This window comes from Apiospora marii, assembly GCF_038362585.1.
Source record: "Apiospora marii strain CBS 49790 chromosome Unknown utg000006l_segment0_segment0, whole genome shotgun sequence".
NCBI classification, from domain to species: domain Eukaryota; kingdom Fungi; phylum Ascomycota; class Sordariomycetes; order Amphisphaeriales; family Apiosporaceae; genus Apiospora; species Apiospora marii.
Window position 1 is genome coordinate 1,761,998 of NW_027117378.1, and position 19,129 is coordinate 1,781,126.

Sequence of the window (19,129 nt, forward strand, 5' to 3'; positions counted from 1 at the left end):
TCTCAATTGAATTCAGTCAGTCCAATGTTTAGCTGTCGGGGACGGGAACAACCAATTTTCCCGGCGACTTTCTAGTGCAGCCCACCCACTAAAAGCCATGAGCCAATCCCTGTCCAGCATCGATTGGAACCGGCCACGAATCGACATGAGAATTGTGGATGCTCTCCCTTCAAGTCAGGCTGGCTTGATGGATTGTGTGGTGCGTGAAGTCAATCAATCACCTTGAACTGGACTCTTTGGACAGCTTGCAGGTCAGCTTTCAGCCTCTACCAGTCCAACAAGGCTGCCCATTAATGACCTCGTCACGACAGATCCCCATTCCTTTCACTCTCTATTTGCATATTGCAATTCCCCTCGCCGACTGATTATAGAACGGCATACAATTGCGACAACGCCCGTCCATTCATGACCTGAGCTTAGGGGCCACTCCCGCCTACTATTGCGACAATGGCTTCCTCGGGGATGTTGACCAAGGTTCGTGGATTCTTGCACCCAATGCGACCAGAAATATGCGACTTTATGGCCTTGGGATTCGATGTTGACTATTTTCTAGTTCGAGTCCAAGTCCTCGCGGGCAAAGGGCATTGCCTTCCACCCCAAGCGGTAAGCAGCACCCCCAGCCCAGGTGAACCAATTCGCATTTTGTGCCCCGGGCTAACACGAACTTCACTATAGACCATGGATTCTCGTCTCCCTTCACTCCTCCACTATCCAGCTGTGGGACTATCGCATGGGTACACTGATCGATAGATTCGAAGAACACGATGGCCCTGTTCGAGGTGTCGATTTCCACAAGACCCAGCCACTCTTCGTCTCCGGTGGCGACGACTACAAGATCAAGGTCTGGTCATACCAAACGAGACGATGCCTATTCACTCTGAACGGCCATCTCGACTACGTCCGAACCGTCTTCTTCCACCACGAACTCCCCTGGATTATCTCCTCCTCGGACGATCAGACCATTCGGATATGGAACTGGCAAAACCGGTCCCTTATCTGCACCATGACCGGCCACAACCACTACGTCATGTGCGCCCAATTCCACCCCAAGGATGATCTTGTGGTGTCAGCGTCTTTGGACCAGTCAGTCCGTGTATGGGATATCTCTGGTCTGCGTAAGAAGCACTCGGCACCAACCTCCATGTCATTCGAAGACCAGGTCGCTCGATCGAACGCTCAACAAACCGATATGTTCGGCAACACTGATGCTATGGTCAAGTTCGTGCTGGAAGGCCATGACCGTGGTGTCAACTGGGTGGCCTTCCACCCTACTGCCCCCCATATCGTGTCCGCCGGCGACGATAGACTTGTTAAGCTGTGGCGGTTCAGCGAGACAAAAGCCTGGGAGGTGGATACTTGCCGGGGGCATTTCCAGAACGCGTCAGGCTGCTTGTTCCACCCTCATCAGGATCTGATTCTGTCCTGCGGCGAAGACAAGACGATTCGTGTCTGGGACTCACAGAAGCGCACAGCTGTCCAATCCTTTAAGCGAGAGAACGACCGATTCTGGGTCATTGCTGCCCACCCCGAAATCAACTTGTTCGCTGCTGGTCACGATAACGGTGTGATGGTTTTCAAGTTGGAAAGGGAACGACCGGCTTCCACAGTACACCAGAACTCGCTGTTCTTCATCACCAAGGAAAAGCACGTTCGCTCCTATGATTTCCAGAAGAACCAGGAGAGCCCGACACTACTTTCTCTTAAGAGACTGGGAAGCGCCTGGGTCCCCCCTCGAACTTTGTCTTACAACCCGGCCGAGCGATCGGTTCTGATTACTTCGCCCTCCGACGGCGGCTCGTATGAGCTGATCAACCTCCCCCGCGATGGCTCCGGAGCTCTGGATACCAACGACTCGAAGCGTGGCCAGGGTAACTCGGCTATCTTTGTTGCTCGCAACCGTTTCGCTGTCTTGAACACGGCTTCCCAGACTGTTGATATCAAGGACCTCTCCAACAACACTGCTCGATCATTCAAGCCTCCCGTTGGAACCACTGACATTTACTTTGGCGGTACCGGCAACCTGCTGATTATCACTCCCACGGCTGTCCACCTCTACGATATTCAACAGAAGAAGAGCATCGCCGAGTTGGCTGTTAACGGTGTCAAGTATGTGGTTTGGTCAAACGACGGTCTTCACGCTGCTCTGCTCAGCAAGCACAATGTGACCATTGTCACCAAGACTCTTGAGCAGGTCAGCACCCTTCATGAGACGATCCGTATCAAGAGTGCCACCTGGGACGACGCTGGCGTTCTTCTCTACTCGACCCTCAACCATATCAAGTACACTCTGATGAACGGCGATAACGGAATTGTCCGAACCCTGGATCAGACTGTATACCTTGTGAGGGTGAAGGGTCGCAACGTGTACTGTTTGGACCGTAGTGCCAAGCCCAAGGTGCTTCTCATCGATCCCACCGAATACCGCTTCAAGCTTTCTCTGGTCAAGCGCAACTATGAGGAGATGCTTAACATCATTCGCACTTCGAGTCTGGTTGGCCAGTCTATCATCTCATACCTGCAGAAGAAGGGCTACCCTGAGATTGCCCTCCAATTCGTCCAGGACCCCGCCACTCGTTTCGAGCTCGCCATTGAGTGCGGAAATCTCGACGTTGCTGTAGAGATGTGCAAGGAGCTTGACAGACCAGCGCTGTGGAAGAGACTGGGAGATGAGGCTTTGGCACATGGTAACCACCAAGTCGTTGAGATGGCCTACCAGAAGCAGAAGCAGTTCGACAAGCTTTCTTTCCTCTACCTCTCTACTGGTGACCACAGCAAGCTGGCTAGGATGGCCAAGATTGCTGAGCACCGTGGAGACTTCACTGCGCGGTTCCAGAATGCTCTTTATCTTGGAGAGGTGGAAGATCGGATACAGATGTTCAAGGAGATCGATCAATGTATGTTCAATGGTTCTCCTATTTATGTTGCCTGACTAACCTGTTTTTAGACCCCCTTGCATATATGACTGCAAAGGCCCATGGTTTGGAGGAGGAATGCCAGTCGATCCTCGAAGTGACTGGCATTACTGAGGATCAGCTGACTCTCCCTGAAATCGGAGAGCCTATGGCTCAGCCCCAGCCTGTTGTCCCCACATACAAGGCGAACTGGCCGACAAAGGCCACATCGCAGTCATTCTTCGAGAAGGCCCTTGCTGGCCAACTCGAGGGCATGAGCTTGGAGGATGAGCCTGCCGCGGCCAATGGCCTGGATGACGAATTCGCCGAAGATGACGGCGCCGCTAAGAAGAACGGCGCAATGGATGTTGACGAAGACGAGGATGTCGCAGGCTGGGACATGGGCGATGTCGAGATACCTGAAGCTGACGCGGACTTTGTCAACGTCGAGAGCACAGATGCCGGCGGCGCAGCAAGCAGTGAAGCAGACATGTGGGCTAGGAACTCGCCACTGGCAGCGGACCATGCCGCTGCAGGTTCTTTCGAGAGTGCCATGAACTTGCTCAACCGCCAGGTTGGTGCTGTCAACTTCGCGCCGCTCAAGCCTCGATTCTTGGAGATCTACTCGGCCACGAAATCTTACCTCCCTGCGACGGCTGGTTTGCCACCTTTGGTCAACTATATCCGTCGGACACTTGACGAGACGGATCCCAGAAAGGTGCTCCCTATCATTCCCCGTGACCCCGAATACATCACGACGAACGACCTGCAAAAGGGATACGATGCGATGAGAAGCAACAAGCTTGAGGACTGCTTGGCCGTCTTCAAGGGCGTCTTGCATTGCATGTTCCTCAATGCTGTGTCTTCAGAAGCGGAGGCAACGGAAGCCAAGAAGCTTATTACCTCTGCCGGTGAATACGTGGTTGCGATGATGATTGAGCTTGCCCGCCGACAGCTTGGCACGCAAGACGAGGTCAACGCAAACCCGGAATTATTGAAGCGCAGCCTTGAGCTGTCGGCATACTTCACAATTCCCAAGATCCACGTCCCCCATCGCCAGTACACGTTGTTCAGCGCGATGAACCTGGCCAACCGGAGCAAGAACTACAGCTCTGCGCTCAGCTTTGCCAGCCGTATCTTGGCGAACGGCGGTACGGGTAGAATCACCGACTCGGTAAGTCGTCTTTACCTCGCCCACCCCAATGAACTTGACTAATTATGTAAATCACAGGCCAAGAAGATGAAGGCGGCGTGCGAGCGCAACCCCCATGATAACGTCGAAATAGAGTTTGACCAATTCGCGGAGTTCGACATCTGCGCAGCGTCACATACCCCTATTTACAGCGGATCGTCATTCGAGGAATGCTCCTTTGACGGTGCCAAGTACCACTCCCAATACAAGGGCACCGTGTGTGTTGTATGTGAGGTTTGCGAGGTCGGTAAGCACGGAAGCGGACTCCGGCTCTTCGCATAGATACCAGTTCGGAGCACATGGTCAACGAAGTAAGATGAGACGAGTGGGTCAGGCAAATAGATCAATATGTAGATCGAAACTGTGCACTCTCTGCGAGTCGGTGTAATTCTCAACAGCAAGCAAAAAAGTATAGTTACTCACTTTAGACGCGGCAAAAAGGGAAGATGGGGGGCGTGGGCTGTTTCATGGCCGGCGGCTGCCAGCTTACCTGCCTTCCTCGGCGCGGTGGTGATACAGGTGGCACCACTATAAAAATCTCTGGCAATTCTTAAACGTCCTTGATATTTGATGTTGAAATGGATATTGTGAATGTTCTGGCTCCCTCCCGATTCTATTTGACCAATGGTACACCCAACCACCAATTATAGACACGTAACAAGAATATTCATTGCTTTGACCAGAATATATGAATAAATTATCGAGGAGCGTTGCAATTTCGAGAACATTGCTCGTTGGTCTCGTGACGTCGATTGCCAGTTGTTGTTGGGTATTTACAGGAAGTCAGCCCCTTGATGTTGTAAGGTATAAGTCGAAATGAAACATGAGCTAGCAACGCAACCGCAGACATGGTCAACTTGTGATTTTGCCAGGACTGAGACGCGTCGACTTTTGAGACTTGGAGCTGCTGTTAATTCAAAAGAACTTGGGAGTCGGGGGTTAATCATGTAGTTCAGGAGATTGACGAGGTATTCGCTGAACATGTTGTTTTGCTTCGGTCCTCATTGTATACATATTGTGAGCATCATTTTGCCACAGTAAATGGTGGTTCCTGGCACATTGATCAGAGTCAAGATCTTGAGTCATGCAGTTGAAGAACGGCGTTTGGGATAGCAATGGTTCTATTTGACGAAGAATAATGGCCATATGCCCAATCGCCTGCCCTTCCTCCGAGTTCTATTGATGCAGATCGGTCAACTCTAAAGGTCTCGGTCTCGTCATGCTCAATGTCATATTCGTGATGTTACAGCTAAACATCATCCTTTCCGACGTGCTAGCATTGTGCCCCAACGGATGTATACTACCCGCTGGTTGTGGTAGCACAGCAGTGGACTCTACCTGGGACACATGGTCCCTCCGCGGACATTGGCTTAGACAATGGTCTCCAGCTCCCGTGCGTAACCCAGCGTGTTCTCAATAACCATCTGTGAAATGTCCTTCTCCTCCTCCTCACCTGCCTCAGCTGCCGTGGGGAAGTAAATGGTACCGTCCCTAACGGCCCAGCCGCGTTGGCGAGCAAACTCCACCACAGCGCCCTCAGAGTCGAGGAACAACAACGACTTGGTACTACTAAGAGGCAAAGACGGGTATGCGCGCTCGGAAGAGGAAGCGATTTCGGATCGGATTTGGGATGTCAGGATCTGTTTACGTAATTTCGTTAGCAGAGAGCACAAGGGAACGAACCCCGGGTGGGGAGTTGGACTTCATGAGTAGAAAGTAACGTACTTCAGAGAATACACCATACTCCTCGCTCGGTACCTCGCCCTTCTTCATGGCCTTCCACACGCGGTCGTAGCTGCCCTCCATGAGCCAGCGCTCCAGCTTGACGGGGTATCCCAAAAACCGGTCGCTCTCGATGCGGTCGGGGCCGTCGATGCCCTCGCGCGTGCCGAGGCTCTCGAGCTCGCTGTGGAACTCGGCGTAGCGGCCCTGCGTCAGCAGCAGGAGCAGGTAGAGCCCGGTGACCTTGTTGCGCATCTCGGCGTCGGGCTTGAGCTGGGACGAGGGCAGCTCGTAGAAGGGCTGCAGCTGCGAGAGGTAGCGGGTGAAGGCGTCCGGGTTGCGGGCGCGGATCGAGGCGAGGGCGCCATGCTCGTAAACGCTGCGGGCGAGCAGCAGCAGGTTCGCGGGGGCGTTAGCGGTGGGTGTGAGGGCGTTGAGCTGCAGCAGCGACAGCTTGGCTTTGGAGAGCAGGCTGCTAGCTTCGTTGTAGGGCAGGGAGGGATTGGATTTTAGCTGGGTGATGATTTGCTGGAGTGTGCGTTCGGCGGCCATGTTGGGCGGCTCGGGGGGGCTGTTGGTTGGTTCGGGTGAGGTGGCTGTTGAGATATCAGAGGTGGACGTGAACAAGACCGGGTGGACCGTCGGTGTCGTCGTGGTCTTTCCCAAATGCCCGGGTCCTGGAGGTACGATTAGGCTGCTTTCACAGTGAACTGGCGATAGAACTGGGGGTAGCGCAGGAGTCGTCTCTGCGTTCGTGATTAGAAGCTGTTGAGTTGTTGGTGGTTTGGTGGTATTTTCGGATGTCCCTGGTGATGATGATGATCCCTGGTTGGTCGAGGCAAGGCGACGCAACCAAGCTCTCAGCCTGGCCACTCCATGCCTTGAGCCCATGTGGGTCCTGGGCCTTAGCCATTGTGGGCAGGGAGCTGGCTGAGCTGAGCTTGTTGAGCCACACTTAGTGGGATGCCCCGTTTGTGGCTGATGCTGGCGCATCACTGCGATCTCAGCTCCGTCTTCAATGCTTCATCAAGGGAGCACCAAACTACATGCGCTCTACGAACAATATCCCTTCGGGAGAATTATCATTAATGTGTCACATCCATCTACCTATAGATGCTTCCTGCAACACAAGCAGACCATATCACATGATATTCCCCGTGTTTTATTATCATATTTCTGTCAGATGGACTTGTTGGTTGTCTTCTGATAGGGAAGACTGGTCACATGCAGTCTTTCGGTTGGCCAGATTTTATGATCCCCAACGCGCTTTATCAAAACTTACTTACTACGATGAAAGCGCGTAGAGTCAAAATGTGTTAGCGGTCGAAAGGGCTCATCTGCTCCAAGATAAGACCAGCACAGCCCATGCATATTTATAAGACGCAATGCGCAGGCAAGCAAAGGTGGTGGTGTTGCTCAGACGGTCGCCGGTTGGGCCTCAATGCTAATAGATTCCTTTTCCCCCTTCCTTTGGACTTGGGCCGCAACAATATTAAGTCCTGCTGCATTTCGACTGGCGAAAGAGCGATACTCATACAGATGGAAGGTTACCACTTCCGTCGCTCCGTCTTCCGTAAGCTGACAAGCTGCAGACACAACTCATGTACCGAATGTGCGGTAGAATCCGGAAGGATCATGTTGCAATCTCCGGGACAATTAGCGGGAGGATTCAATAACTTCCACAAGCTACACTGCATTTGCAATTCCTCTCCATGGCGAACATGGTAAGAATCTCGGAGTTTCCTAAAATAGATTCACGCTGGGGGCTATCATTTTTGTGCTATGTGGAAACCTAGAACCGCGGGCGAGTAAGCCAACGTTTTAGTAGTAATAACTGGATGTCTGTTGGTGTCAATAAGTAAACAAGCAGTCATTGGCGATACACACAGCAGACCCATCCGGCCGGGTCTAGTAGCATTGGAAGCCTCCAACAATAGCCGTTCAGGTTCCAACACAAGTAGCTGTAATTAGAAGGTGTTCGTTAGGTAGGAAGGTCTGGTTGAAGGCCGCATGAGGTCCTGTGGCACTTGTAACAGCCCACGGTAGCAATCAACGAAGCAGTCATTTTGTCCCTCATACTCAGGCATCTCAATCGTACATACTTACATATTTGATCCATTCGCCAGCACTCACGTCCCTAGCAATTTGACAGTTGTCCCGTCATTTCCCTCGTCTTCCTCTGAGTTCCAACCTCTCCTTAGATGTTGTCTGTTCGAGACAGAAAAACCACTTTCGCAACCGCATCCACCCCACATCCCTCTCCAAATGACGTCTTGCCATCCCACATAAAGTGCACCTGATCAGACAGACGACCGACGCACGAGAACAATTGAAGTAAGACGAGAGAGTGACCTGCTTCATACGCTATTTGAACGACAGACGAAACCTACACACCTACGTACCATTGTCAACGTTGATAGAACAGCAGTGCAGTGGCTCATTTCAGATTGGCACCCGGGCACCTTCTATTCATTTCGAAAGAGGAATTATCCGCCATCAAAGATCAGGTAAGCTTATTCCATATTACTACCAGTCCCACTCCCAATATGCATGCACCAGATTGGGGGTCTTCGCGGCTCGTTACAGGGGTTCTTGGCTCTCTCTTAGTGGGTTGCAGCGCACGTTTACAGGTCTGGCCTCCCAATTGTCGGCGGGGAAGCAACGACCCGAGCCGGAACGGTGTATCGCATCGTCAAGCATCTGATTCAAGTTCGTCTGATGGTGTGGCAGAGCCCATGTGCCATGTGTATTCATTGACCTGCCTCGCTGCTCAGCCAGTCCATGAAACATGAGGTTTGATTAAAGATTCAGGAGAGATGCAGCTAGCTGTCCGCTTCGTCCCATGCCACTTTTTGGAGCAGTCTGATTTATTGTTCGGCTGCCTGGATTATCGGACTCCGTAAAATCGATAGCTCTAAGCCCACCCAACGCCCGCAGCGACGGCAGGCATCAACTCCACACTCATCATCTCCTTTAAACAAAGGCCTCGGGGTTTCTTCATGCAACTGGGACAAGAGGGTGTGAATGACGACGGACGGTCCTGCGCGTCCAACCCACCAAAGTCCACTTCAAGTTCAACCGCTTCCCCCTGCCACCACCACCTGCTGCGACTGGAATTCGGCCTGAACGACCAACTGCCCCAAAATCCCCAAGAACGTGGTTGACTCGTCTCTGGCCGAAAGCGGAAAATAAGCCACGCGAAATCCATTCAACCAACACTGAGACACCAACGTTCAGACGGGCAATTCGTGTTTCTAAGCAAGCTGCAGGCTTACAGCGCCCCAAACTACAATCGCTTCGCTGGTCTTCAAGGGCGGCCTCACTACCATTTTATCATCTCACCTCGCCTCCCACCAAAGCTCCGGGGTTCTTGTTGCTCGGAAATCGGCTTCAGATCAGGGCTGAGCTTCTTTATTCTGGGCGCCGGCTGACGACAACACAGCCATTGGAACTAAATCCCCATTTTCCAGGTTTCTTAGCGTGTCCCGCCGAGTAAGGAGAGGCCTGTCCAATTCCTCCAAGTCAACAAGCAGCGCCGCCCAACTATTTTAGAGAGGGACAGAACCCACCCGCTTGCAGCTCAAATCCAGACCCCGCCACCATCTACTCTACCTGCCTCCATCCATACATCTTGTATACATCCCTTTTGTACATAGCTGTAGGGGTCGTAAAGAGGCCGTCAGCTTTCTTTCTGCAGCCGCAATACCGTTTCTTGGATCATCCATCCTTCCAAAGAAGACGATTGGCTCGGGGCCATTGTGCTGACAGTTTGATTGTTTTCTTTCTTTATGCAGGATCGGAACAGCCGCAAAGACCCAACCCAATCCCGCCAACATGTCGCATCTTGGAGCCACCTTTTATCCTGGGACTGATGACTATTATATGCCCGAGGTTGTCGCCCCAGCACCGCAAAGGTAAGAGACTTTTCGGCTTTGCATCTTTCTTGTCAATCCCTCCCTCCCGTGACACCGCATCGCATCGCATCGTTTTCTGGTTGCGTGTGTCATTTGGGGGCCCAACCCTTGCTGCCCATCCTCTCGTATTCCGTCCGATCCCATTGATCAAGGGGGGGTACCCGAAAAAGCTAACGAAAAGTGCCGCTACCGCAGGGTTATGCCAGAGGTCCCCCAGAACATACAACAAGACCTCCAGCGCATGGAACTCGAAGCTCGCTCTCCTGGATCTAGAAACGGCAGCACACATAGCTCATCGGCCGGCGGTGCACAGTCTCGGCACGGCCGCGAACCCTCGCTCTCGACCGTGCTCCACACCGGCTACGGCCAGCAGTACCAACAGCAGCAACAACAACAATCAAAGGACATGCGCGACTTGCCTTCCTTCTCGCCCTTCCCCAAGGTGGAGGGCGAGCACATTCCGCCTGGCGATGACGAAAAGGAGGCCGTTCTGGCCGAAAGCCGCCAAACTGTGCTGCACTCGAACGACCCCGACATGCAAATTTGCTGGGCTCGGGATGTCCTAGCCTACGTCGAAATCGCTGCCGAATGTGCCGCACGAGACTACGAGCTAACGCAATCGTCTGGCAGTCGCGATGCTCGACCTGTCACCCCCAAGATCGAGCACGAACTCCGATTGGATGCCTTGAACATCATCAACTATCTCGCCGAACAGAAGCACCCCGAGGCTGTCTTCATCCGAGGAAAGTGGTGGGAATTCGGCAGATTTGGTTTCAGGCAGGATAAGAAGCAGGCATGGGCCGATTACGACGAAGCGGCACGAGCAGGATGGGGGCGTGCCGACTACAGAATCGGAATGCTCTACGAGAACTCCAACGATGCTGAGAAGGCCCTCAAACACTACGAAATGGGTCTGCAGCAGAACGATTCGGCGGCATCATATCGGTTGGGCATGATTTATCTGATGGGCCAGCATAACCAACCCCGAAACGTCCCGAGGGGCCTGGAGCTTATCCACGACGCCGCCAGCACAGCCGATGAAGACGCTCCTCAGGGTGCCTTCGTATATGGTATGCTTATCGCTCGGGATCTCCCGGACGTGAGCATCCCCGAGGGCTTGCTGCCCAGTGACATCAATGCGGCGCGGAAATACATCGAAAAGGCTGCCTACTTAGGATTTGGGAAGGCGCAGTTGAAGATGGGCCAAGCCTACGAGCTTTGTCAGCTGGGATGCGAATTCAGCCCCGCGCTCTCCCTTCACTACTATGGGCTGGCAGCGAGACAAGGCCAACCCGAAGCTTGCCTTGGCGTCAGCAGATGGTTCCTGTTCGGGTACGAGAACACGTTTGCCAAGAACGAGCAGCTGGCCTACAAGTACGCCCAGCTTGCCGCCAAGCAGAAGCTCCCCACCGGAGAGTTCGCCATGGGATACTACAACGAGATCGGTATACATGTGGAGAAGAACCTGAGAGAGGCTAGGAAGTGGTACGAACTGGCAGCAGAACACGGCAACACGGATGCGGTCGGTCGATTGGATGGACTCTCTCACGCAAAGACCCTGTCCAAGCAGGATCACGAAACAACGACCCTGACGAGGATAAAGTCTCAGTACGGATCGCAGCGAGGCAAACGCCCAGACAGGTTCAAGCAACCTGTTACCGGAATGCCTGCCTTGTCCGAACGCGAGTCGCCACGACCATCGCCCGGGCCTTCCCCTCAACCCTCCCCCAGAGGAGCCCCATATGACAGTGGTGACCCGTCTGATCCACGAGGGCCAGCCTTCAACCCCAACCTAGCTAGCCGCCCAAAGTCGAGCGCACCCTATCCTGAGGATGACCGGCCAAACCCACTCGCTCTCCCGCGAGCTAGGTCCGCGGCTCCTTATCCGGAAGACGACATGAGGCAAGCCCAGTCTCCATACTACAACGGTGGCGTTCGTCCCTCGGCTGATCGGCCAGGGAGCGCCTTTGGCATTCGGACGCAGCCTGGCCCTGGCATGCGCCAGTCGCAATCCACTGGTCAAATGGGTAGTAACCTTATTCCTCCGGCGGGCATGGATCCAAACCGGAACCGACCTGCTTCCGCCGGCTGGGGTGGTCCCCAAGTGCCGCAGGGTTACAGGGCCTCGGGTCCTGATCACCGCTCGCAATCAGCTGTTTATGACCAGCGGCTTCCAGGTGGTCCGGGTAGCCCAGCACACGGCCGACACAACCCACACATGCCGCCGCCTCAGAACCAGTACCCGCCAGGTGGTGGCTATGGGCTCCAAGGCGGTGGCCACCCAGGACCAGGGTACGGCGGACGTACGTCGTCACAGCATCCTCAAGACAACTACGGAGGAAGAGGATCGGCTGCTCCCAATATGCCATCACCCAGTATGAGTGGCGGTGCGGGCCCTCCTATGGGCAATGCCAGACCGCCACAGCTTCCCTTGAAGCAGCATACGATGGATGGTGGCGGACGGTCGAGCGCGCCTCCGACCCAAGCGCGCCCCAACATGCCATCGCCGGCTGCAAGCACCAGCACGGCCAACTCCGCCGCCACTGCCCCTGCCGGTCCCCCCAAGCCCAAGCCTAAGCCAGGTCCTGCCACCTTCGAGGAGATGGGTGTTCCAGTAGGAAAGGCTGAATCTGATTGCGTAAGTCCAAGTTCTCATATCAACATATATGCCGAGAAACACGCTGACATTCTACGCTCCATAGTCCGTCATGTAATCCCTGGTATATGGTACGCCTACGATAGATGGATAGTCCAGAGCAGCATTGAATGCGGCCTCGGGCTTTTTTCTTTTGACATGCATTCCGGGATCTCTTTGCTTTTTGTAGTGATACCATATCGTTCGGAGAGGAATCAGTTGCCCACGTCTAGATAAAGACCACGAAGGCGAGCGCGTCATGGACGCTCGCCACTGTTGGATAAAGAAACATATAGTAAAGAAAAGTGTGGTATATGTAGTTCCCTAGAAAATGATATCTGAACCCCATGTCATCATGCATTATGCCATGTTTCCATTCAGCATCAGGGAAACTCAGTTCAATATGACTGTCGAGACTGGTACCAGCCAGCATGACAAGCCCTTGTGAGAATACACCGGTAAATTCTCCTCGAGGATAACAAGTTATAAATAATATTATTACAGTAGTATTTGTTTATTCCGCTGTTGTTACCTGGCGTAATTAGACTAATTAAGACGGTTTATTCCTACAACAACTTGACAACTCGTCGTGACAAGCAAAGCCACCCGGTGGCATCTGTCTACAGGCACTGTAAGAGGTGCTGTCGCAGATCGAGTAGGCTAGCACCTGATAATCGCCATGATAGGGCAAGTTGAAATAAGCAATGACGACGCTAGAAGGGGGGCAGTGGGTTTGGTGGGTTCGGGACGATCTGGCGTCAGGATGATGACCTGCTGCGGGGGGCATAGAAACCAACCCAAATATGATGAGATCGGCGACCACACAGTCTGGGTGAAAGAGAGCAACCCAGTCAGTGGAACTTAAGAAGTATCATAACAGCAAGGGCCAACTATCATTGTTGCGATACTATTACTACTACTACTCCGTCAAAAATAAGTTATAACATTTGCGACCAAGTTGTGCCTATTGTGTGCGCACTCCATCTTCGTCATACTGAAGCTTACTTCTTTACATCGGCATACGTCATCATGCCCGAGATAATCCAGAAACTCAAGTCGGAGCTGAAGTCGGGCCTCTCCTCGGATCACGACAAGCCCAGCAATACCAGTTCCCATAACGCCCAAAGTGCTGCACCGCCGGGCACTGGTGGCGGCGGAGTCATTCCAACCGACGATGACGGCGCCGCTGGGCGCGAACAGTCGGCGGCGGCGGCAGCAGCACCCCAGAGCGACCGGCAGACTCTGCGGAAAGCCGCCGAGGCCGAGGGTGATGAGGCAGGCAGTGGTGGGAGCCGCAAGAAGGCTACTGGTGGTGTTTCGATGACCCCGCCGTCGGGCGGCGTCATTCACTCCGAAGAGGCGCATGCGCGGGATCGGGCGCAGAGCGAGCGCATGACGTTGAGGAAGGCGGCGGCGCATGATCGGGGGGATGATACGGGGCTTGGAGCATGATGGAATATAGACAGGATTTTCTCTTCCCGGGTACACACTTGTGCTTCCCCCTCAACATGCATGCACGGCTTGGTCACTCTGAAGCATCATAAGAGTTGTTTAGGGTGAACTCATGTTTTGAATGAAATGCATTGGGCCATATATTCTGCCACATGAGATGCCCCTCTAGTAAAACGCCTTCGTGCTAGTATTCAGAGTCTTGCAGTTCTCCTCGAGTAATTCGACAACCTTGACGTATATCTCCCGGCGAAACTCATCATCCCCCAAGTCGAGGGTGGGGTGCATGAACTCACACTTGATGCATCGACGCACGGCATCGTAGTAGTTCTGATCAACTTCAAAACGTACTGCATCCAAATGCTGCAAGGCAGTTTCATAATCAGAGAGTACACCATAATGACTGCTCGAGGATTCAGCCTTGCCCGCATTGCGTATAGATCCAAGACGCTTGCCCAACGCTAGCTCGAGAAGGACAATACCGAGGCTGAATATCGTACTGTTCTGCGTAATCTTTTGATGTATAGAGCTTTCGGGCGCCGGGTCGGGTCGGTCCTGCTGGGTCATCCTTTTGGAAACGAAGGCGTCATCATATGAAGGGCCTCCATCCAAGTTAAGAAAATTGATGTCTCCAGAGTCAAACACCTCTGCTAGCCAAGGAGACTTGCCCAATTGCAGGACGTTGGATGCAATGGTGGCAGCAAGCATCTGCTTGTGGCGGAAAGAAAGGGTTGGTAGTGACTTGTCGCTGCTGTCCAGAATCTGACGCAGCGATTGTATCGGCCATTTTTCGGAAACGGCATGCCCTTGATGCTGTCGATCTGGAAAGACACCGAATTTATGTCGGTCACGTAACCGTAACAAGGAGCACCGGATAAATCCACCGAGCCTTTACCATCTTGTATCGCTTGGCGCAGGTCGACGATGTCGCGGGCCTGGCCCTGTACTCCCGGCATCCCGAATGCAGCTCCAACGCTTACGCTCGTCAGGGTGGCTCCCACAGAATTCCGGGGTGGTCCATGACCACTTGTTGCCTGCGCTTTCATCCCGAATCCTTGCGGCATGGATGAAGTGAGTGCGAAATGGGCTCTCTTCGTTTCTTGCACACGTGAACTCGGGCTACCGGCCCCGAGGCTCGGATCTCTTGGCGACTGTTCCCCCTGGGCACGTAGCTCCACGTTGTCCAACTGCCAAGTTGGTTGCTTGCTTTTGTGGTCTTCGGGATTGTGCATTAGATTCAAGCGGAAGGGAATCTGCCTAATGACGGTGTCGTCATCTTCGCACGGGGTGGGATGTACTGAGGGGAGTTGTAGCCTTAGGTTGGCGAAGTGGGATACCGCTGCACGGCTCGAGAGACTACAACGTACGGCATTGTAGACATTCGGTGAGATCATCCTCTTGAGCGTAAAGAACCGAGCAGTTGACCGGGCCCGGCGACTTGATTCCACATCATGGCCGGTTCCCAGGCTCACTAGCCGATCTAGAGTAGTGTTTCCGTCACCCAACACCTTGAGCATCTCAGTGTATTGTGACCTGTTGAACGCAAATTTCAGTCGCTCAAGCCCTCCCGTTATTGAGCCTGGCGTAGAGCTCTTAGCCTGTATTGTAGTTGTAAGCTTCTGTTGACAATTTGCGATTCATAAACCTACCTGGAGGCTGCTCAGCTTCGTGTTGAGCTGATCCAGAGCTTCCACCATATCTTTCACAGTGCCTTCGAAGCTTGTATACGATTTCCACAGCCTTAGGTGGATTCTTCTGTTGATCTCCTCGTCTTGCCACAGGGGACCGAAAGGCTCGCGGATCATATTCTCTATGTCCGTATCCACGACTATCCCCGTCAAGAGCCTCTCACAGATACCCTCGAAAATTTCCAACTCGGCCGAGAGTGCTCTTCGGAGGCTATTCAACTCTCTGGCATACTTTCTGGGTGATCCTACTGCCTTATACTTTTCAATGGCGGTGATAATGAGAGGGATCGTCCCGAGCACAATCCCAACAACCTCAAATCCGGACATTTTGATCTTGTTGCTAATTGATTTATTGATAATACGGCTGGTTGGGTGTGGGAAAACACAAAACGCATACAAGTTAGGCAAGCGAAGAAAGAACATTGAAGCCAGAGTTGGATATGGCAGAGGCCTCCACAGTTTTGTGTGGGGGCAGTTCCTCACAGCGAACATATGCAGCTCAACATGCAGTGCCACAATCGCCTGCGTGTTGGGCAGTTACTGGCCAAATAAGCGACCCCCAAGGCGAACCGTTGGGGCGCAGCATGTCACAACCAACGTCTGCAGAACCCATAAAACACGTTATGTGTATTATAATGCCTAACCTTAGAGACTCGGCAATAATAAAAACCGCGTCCGACTTCTATTCGTCGAAAGTGTGAGTTCTGTAACGAGTTTTCTGCTATCGATTCATCAATCTCATAGGCAGATTGGACGCCATGGCAAGCAGCAAGCATTGTTCACCTTGCCAACGAATCTTGATGAAGGTCTTCGTGTTGAGGAAGACATGGATGAGGATATCGCTCATGATTCGGAAGTCGATCTAAGGTTACAGAGTCCAGTCGACGCTGTTGCTGAACCCTGCCAAGAGAAGTCAATATTCCCCCGGCTGTTGAAACCCGTGGTCACGTTATATACCTCTAGATGTTTGAGCTGTTGCTCAATGGAAATTGCTGCATCGCCTTCCGTCAACATTATATACAGATGGTATGTAAGAAAGGCTAAGGGGTCTAAACCTCAAACTCAACTGCCACATGTGATATTTCCGTCGCGACTACTTTAGGTATGATTATTCTGGTTGCATGGACATCCGGATTTCCCACCTACTGAGCAAGCTGCATGATGTCTGCCATTCCCTTGAGTTGAAGTCCTACTACGTGCTTCGGCATTGGCATCAGTCGTTATTCCATTGATTGATAAAGCATGCGAAGTTGCAGTCGCTGGACTCACAGCCAATGCCATGATCGAGGCATTATTCCGGCACGGTATCTCCCCCTCTCCTACCCCTCACCTCTTCTCTCGTGAGATGCGTAGCAAACTCTGGGGGTATAAGAAACCCCGTGCCTTGGGATTTCTAGCTATTATTTTGGCGTTTTTACCTCACCTTTTCTACCAACCTAGACCAAGCATTCGGGCTCGGTCCGCATTTCACCAAAGATACACGGAGGGGAAAAGAGGTGGCGACCCGGAATACGACGACTGACCAAGGAATTTAGGTCTTAAAGAATTGGAGGGTCGTGTGTGAAAATCATTCTAGTGCATTAATAGATCCTAGATACCTCATTGCCTCTTACTAGCCTCTCGATCAAGCAGAGCCAAGGCCCTTAGGTTATTCAGATCGGCATCCTCTTCCGAGGATAAGCAATCAATTCCAGTCAACACTACTATTGCCGTCCTCAACACGAACTTACATATATTCCAGATGCCCGACAATGTGTATGTACCACGACCTCTAGGGCATTGGCAAAACGACGTGTTTGCCCCTGAATACCTAGTCTCGTATACGGGTGACAGGCATGGATACCGCTGTCTGTACAAACCTTATTTGAGCGAACTCGGCGAACACCGAGATTATACCAGCAGGATACTATGCAAAGGGGCAGTGTATGTAAACCTTAGTCGTTGGAGATCCCGGGCTATTGAACTATATAACCGGCCTCCTCCAGTCCATAAGCTCGGCCCCCGGTCAGCGCCCCCCCCCCCCACTTTAAAAATAAACCCTTTTATTTTAAAGCTTTATAGTAAAATAAATAAAATAAATATAATTATTAAATAAGATATATTTAAAAATATATTATTTAAATAAAGTAATAAATAAATTTAAATTATAAAATAATAAAATTTAATATAATTTTTTAAAAGATTAATAAACTTATATTAATAATATATTATATATATAATTTAAAATAAAATAAAATAAATATAATATATATAAATTTAATTTTTTATTATTTAATTTTATATTTTAATTATTTAAAACTTTATAGAGAAAGGATTTAAAAATTTAAAAAATCGTTTAATATTTTTTTTATTTTTATTTTTAAATATAATATTTATTTTTAAATTATAATTTTATTTTATTTTACATAAAATTATAGAAATCCCTTTTTAAAATAATTTATATATAATATAATATTTTAAAGAATAAATTTAAACATAAAAGAAAAGTATTTAATATATATTAACTTTATTATTTTATTTTAATTTTATTATAATTAATATAGTTTTAAAATAAATAAAATTTTAACTTTTTAAATGATTAAACTTTCTTTTTTTATTTAATATATATAAAACGCGATTTTATTAAAGTTCTAATTAAATATAAAAGTAAATTTAAATTAAGAATTATTTTCTTTAAAAATAAAAGATTTTTATTTTATTTATTAAAAATATAAAGATAAAAATTAATTAATTTATTTTAAAATTTTTAAATTTTATTTTTAAGTTTTAATAAAAATATCTATTTAAATATAATATTATATTATATAAAAATTAAAAAAGTGCTCGCCTACGCTCTCAGGGATGGCACCACTCCCGCAGCAGGCCAACGGCTACGACGGACTATTGGAACCGCTACACCAGAGACGGCTGCATCCTCTACTGCGAAGAGAGGACGAAGCCTTCACTCCCGACGCCCAGTTCGTCCTGTCCATCAGCGTAATCACGATCGCCTTCGTCATGTTTGTGGGCGTCAGTTGCTCTATGCCGGCGCAGGGGGGATTACAAATATAACCATTACATCGACCCCGCGAGCCCGAACGATGGCGTCAACCAAGACGACCTCCGGATTTGGAACCGCTGGGGACGGGTACGTGCCTTTTCTCATCTATCTCCGCGCTCTCGACCGGCTTGGAGACTGCATGTACACAAGTCTCCTTCTCTCGAATCTGCTGCTGCCGTTTCAACACACCCTGAGCTAACTCCTGGGGAACTAGCTGTCCAGCTATGCCCCCAAGCGTCTCTTCCGACGAAGCTCCGTGGTCGAAATCACGACAATGAGGACCGATGCTCCACGCGCCATAAGAGTCCGACCACGTGAGCTATCAGGGTTCGTGACGGCGCCGACAAAGCCACCGGCGGCGATGCGGTCCGAGATGTTGTCTGCGGGGTCTGGTACACAGATGGCAACCATGTTGCCGGCGGCGGTGGAGCTCGATGGATACTCTCCCCCATTAGGCAATCGTCGACAGTGAGTGAATGATGACGAACAAGACACTTTGGAGTTACGGTGCGCAGGCACTACTGTATATACGGCGAGAATACTACGTGATGGGTCTATTAGTGCATTAAGGATTACGACCGATACTACATACATGTAT

General features: G+C 51.0%; 7 protein-coding genes across 7 annotated transcripts; 4 read left to right on the forward strand and 3 right to left on the reverse strand.

The window, feature by feature from the left end:
• Nucleotides 1–447: 447 nt before the first annotated feature.
• Nucleotides 448–4,365, forward strand: PG985_010288 (coatomer WD associated region; the record flags this gene model as incomplete). The annotated part of the gene is made up of 5 exons (XM_066830056.1): nucleotides 448–474; nucleotides 554–603; nucleotides 676–2,894; nucleotides 2,945–4,065; nucleotides 4,123–4,365. 5 exons carry the CDS (start codon nucleotides 448–450, stop codon nucleotides 4,363–4,365), a joined length of 3,660 nt encoding a protein of 1,219 aa, XP_066682446.1.
• Nucleotides 4,366–5,453: 1,088 nt separating this feature from the next.
• Nucleotides 5,454–6,357, reverse strand: PG985_010289 (SAC3/GANP/Nin1/mts3/eIF-3 p25 family-domain-containing protein; the record flags this gene model as incomplete). The annotated part of the gene is made up of 2 exons (XM_066830057.1): nucleotides 5,454–5,723; nucleotides 5,809–6,357. The coding sequence occupies 2 exons, from the start codon at nucleotides 6,355–6,357 to the stop codon at nucleotides 5,454–5,456; spliced, it is 819 nt and encodes a 272-aa protein (XP_066682447.1).
• Nucleotides 6,358–9,639: 3,282 nt separating this feature from the next.
• On the forward strand, nucleotides 9,640–12,433 carry PG985_010290 (uncharacterized protein; the record flags this gene model as incomplete). The annotated part of the gene is made up of 3 exons (XM_066830058.1): nucleotides 9,640–9,719; nucleotides 9,915–12,357; nucleotides 12,422–12,433. The coding sequence occupies 3 exons, from the start codon at nucleotides 9,640–9,642 to the stop codon at nucleotides 12,431–12,433; spliced, it is 2,535 nt and encodes an 844-aa protein (XP_066682448.1).
• A 950-nt stretch (nucleotides 12,434–13,383) lies between these two features.
• Nucleotides 13,384–13,806, forward strand: PG985_010291 (uncharacterized protein; the record flags this gene model as incomplete). Its single annotated transcript, XM_066830059.1, has 1 exon — nucleotides 13,384–13,806. One exon carries the CDS (start codon nucleotides 13,384–13,386, stop codon nucleotides 13,804–13,806), a length of 423 nt encoding a protein of 140 aa, XP_066682449.1.
• A 165-nt stretch (nucleotides 13,807–13,971) lies between these two features.
• PG985_010292 (uncharacterized protein) lies at nucleotides 13,972–15,818 on the reverse strand (the record flags this gene model as incomplete). Its single annotated transcript, XM_066830060.1, has 3 exons — nucleotides 13,972–14,624; nucleotides 14,699–15,401; nucleotides 15,453–15,818. The coding sequence occupies 3 exons, from the start codon at nucleotides 15,816–15,818 to the stop codon at nucleotides 13,972–13,974; spliced, it is 1,722 nt and encodes a 573-aa protein (XP_066682450.1).
• A 2,514-nt stretch (nucleotides 15,819–18,332) lies between these two features.
• PG985_010293 (uncharacterized protein) lies at nucleotides 18,333–18,542 on the forward strand (the record flags this gene model as incomplete). The annotated part of the gene is made up of 1 exon (XM_066830061.1): nucleotides 18,333–18,542. One exon carries the CDS (start codon nucleotides 18,333–18,335, stop codon nucleotides 18,540–18,542), a length of 210 nt encoding a protein of 69 aa, XP_066682451.1.
• A 211-nt stretch (nucleotides 18,543–18,753) lies between these two features.
• On the reverse strand, nucleotides 18,754–18,942 carry PG985_010294 (uncharacterized protein; the record flags this gene model as incomplete). The annotated part of the gene is made up of 1 exon (XM_066830062.1): nucleotides 18,754–18,942. The coding sequence occupies one exon, from the start codon at nucleotides 18,940–18,942 to the stop codon at nucleotides 18,754–18,756; it is 189 nt and encodes a 62-aa protein (XP_066682452.1).
• Nucleotides 18,943–19,129: the final 187 nt, after the last annotated feature.